Source organism: Aptenodytes forsteri, unplaced genomic scaffold (genome assembly GCF_000699145.1).
Source record: "Aptenodytes forsteri isolate BGI_AS27 unplaced genomic scaffold, ASM69914v1 Scaffold236, whole genome shotgun sequence".
Classification (NCBI taxonomy): domain Eukaryota; kingdom Metazoa; phylum Chordata; class Aves; order Sphenisciformes; family Spheniscidae; genus Aptenodytes; species Aptenodytes forsteri.
Window position 1 is genome coordinate 20125 of NW_008794456.1, and position 2615 is coordinate 22739.

General features: G+C 67.6%; 1 protein-coding gene across 1 annotated transcript in view; it reads right to left on the minus strand.

Annotated features, from left to right (window-relative positions):
- The window catches only part of LOC103908340 (transcription factor COE3-like), a 17098-nt gene that overhangs the window by 6384 nt on the left and 8099 nt on the right, over nucleotides 1-2615 (minus strand). Inside the window, 2 exon segments of the mRNA XM_009290698.1 lie at nucleotides 34-115; nucleotides 1962-2053. Coding sequence (XP_009288973.1) covers nucleotides 34-115; nucleotides 1962-2053 — 174 coding nt within the window.

Sequence of the window (2615 nt, forward strand, 5' to 3'; positions counted from 1 at the left end):
AGGGTTTGGGGGGGGGGCAGTCCCGGTGCTCACCTGGAAGCGCCGCATATCCCGGGGGTTCCCCGCATTCTTCAGGCAGTTTTGGTTGCATTTGAGGAAAAACTTGAGGAAAAACCTGGGATGGAAGGGAAGAACCTAGCGGTCAGTGCCGGCAAACCAGGGGGGTCCCAGATACCCCACGATGTCTCCCCCCCACCCCATCCTTTGGTTCCTGGCGCTGGAGCAAAGCAGGGGTGAGTGTCCCCCCTGTCCTGGTATCCCCAAATGGAGGTAGCACCATGCATGTCACACCAGAGACGTGCCTGGGTGCTCCCTGCCGTGCACGGCGTCCCGTGCAACCCCCGTGACACACACATGTGCACGCACCGTGCAGAGGTGTGCGCAGCCGAAAACACGCAACCATGTGCACGTGCACACCCAGGCTTGCACGCTGCCGCGCACGCACACACATGCACTGCACGGCTGCAGGGACCCCAGGACGCCCCGTGGGACCCCCTGGCTGTGCAGGGCGCTGCCTCTCCCTGCCCACGGGGGTCTGGCAGGTGCCAGGCAGCATCCCCGGTGGAAGATGGACGGGCAGGAGGGCGAGCTGTTCCCGCCATGTCCCGGCCTGATGGAATATTCAGGCTGCTTGTCCATGGCCCCATAATCAGCCTCGGCCCCTCAATAATTAATGGGCAGCGGCAGCACTCACACTAGGGGCTGGGATGGGAGGAGCGCGCGTGGGGATCGTGGTGCACACACATGGGAGCACGGACCCACGCCTGGGGGCACGGCCAGATGTGGTCCCCAGGACCTCCCCCCCGGGATCTCCCTGGGTGGGGTGCCCCTGCGCACACCTGGGCGCACACCGGGACCCTCACCCCGTGCACTTTTGCGCACCGAGGTGAGACCCACTGTCCCCGTCCCCAGCCGTGGGCCACCCCATAGTGCATGGCCAAAGACACGCACAGCCACGGGCACCCCGCCTGGCCACACACGGGCACAAGGGCACGCTCACCCTGCACACACACGTGTGCGCACACGCACACACACATATTTGCTCTGCACCATGCCCGGCCATCACGCTGTGCCAGCTTACTTTGCCATGGCAGATCACCGCGCTGTGCCAGCTCGGTGCAGTGGCACAGTGCCAGGTGACTGCCGTGCCAAGTCACCACACCGTGCTAAGTCCCCGAGCTGTGCCAGGTCACCCCACCATGCCAGGCTACTGCACCGTGCCAGCTCACTGCACCGCGCCAGCTCACTGCACCGCGCCAGGGCATGGTGCCACGCATGGCCACCGTGCCGTGCCAGGTCACCATGCTGTGCCAGGCCACCGTGCTGTGCCAGGCCACCGTGTCCCTCTGTGCCATCTCCCTCCATTGGCCTGGCACGGGGCAGCCCATCTCCCAGCCCACTCGCCGATGCGCCTGGGCTCTGCCCGGCCCACACAGGCAGCCCTTCGGCAGGGCCTGGGCACTGCATGGAGCTGGCGCATCCCAGCGTGCCGCCCTGTCCCATCCCAGTATCCCATCCTGCCCCATCCCAGTATCCCATCCTGACCCATCCCAGCATCCCATCCTGCCCCCATCCCATCCTGCCCCCATCCCAGTGTCCCATCCTGCCCCATCTCAGCGTCCCATCCTGACCCATCTCAGCATCCCATCCTGCCCCATCCCATCCTGCCCCATCCCAGCGTCCCATCCTGCCCTATCCCAGTGTCCCATCCTGCCCCATCCCATCCTGCCCCATCCCAGCGTCCCATCCTGCCCTATCCCAGTGTCCCATCCTGCCCCATCCCATCCTGCCCCATCCCAGCATCCCATCCTGCCCTATCCCAGTGTCCCATCCTGCCCCATCCCATCCTGCCCCATCCCAGCGTCCCATCGTGCCCCCATCCCAGTGCCCCATCCTGCCCCCATCCCATCTCGGCAGCCTGGCCTGGCATCTCGTCTGAGCATCCAACCCTGGCACCTTACCCCAACATCCCGGTCCAGCACCCTGCCTTTGCATCGTGCCCCAGCCCCTCATCTCGGCCCCCCCGGCCCCCTCCCCGAGGGCTGCAGCGGGGCTGGGGAGGGACAGAGGGGCAGGAGGGGGACACAGGCGCCCAGCGGGAAGGTTCCCACGGCCCCGTCAGCTGCTGGTGGAGGCTGGAGGGAGGATGGGACCCCCGGGGGGGGATGGGGCACCCGGGGACGTGGGCACCCCTGGGACCCCCTCGAATGCAGGCGCAGGGACAGGAGCAGCGGGCACAGCCTCCCTGGCCCCAAACCCCCTCCAGCCCCATCCCTGGGAGGCACGGTGGGCACGGGCCGAGGGGCACACACCCCTGGGGCCATTGGGCCCCCCCCAGGGGACTCTTGGCACCCTGTGGCACCCCTGAGCAGAGAGGGCACCCCCAGAGCTTTCCCCCGCCCCGGGGCTCCTGCCCTCGGCCAGCGCCGGGGCACACGGAGACGGGTTCCCACACCGGTGCTGCCGGGATGCTTGCCCATGGGGGACGGTTTTCCCAGGCAAGGGCAGGAAGAGGGGGACCCCCCCGTGTCCCCCTGTCACCCGCCGCCTGGCAGGTGGTAATCAGGGGAAGGAAGGAGCTGGAAAACAGCAGGAAAACACCCCCACCCCCCCAC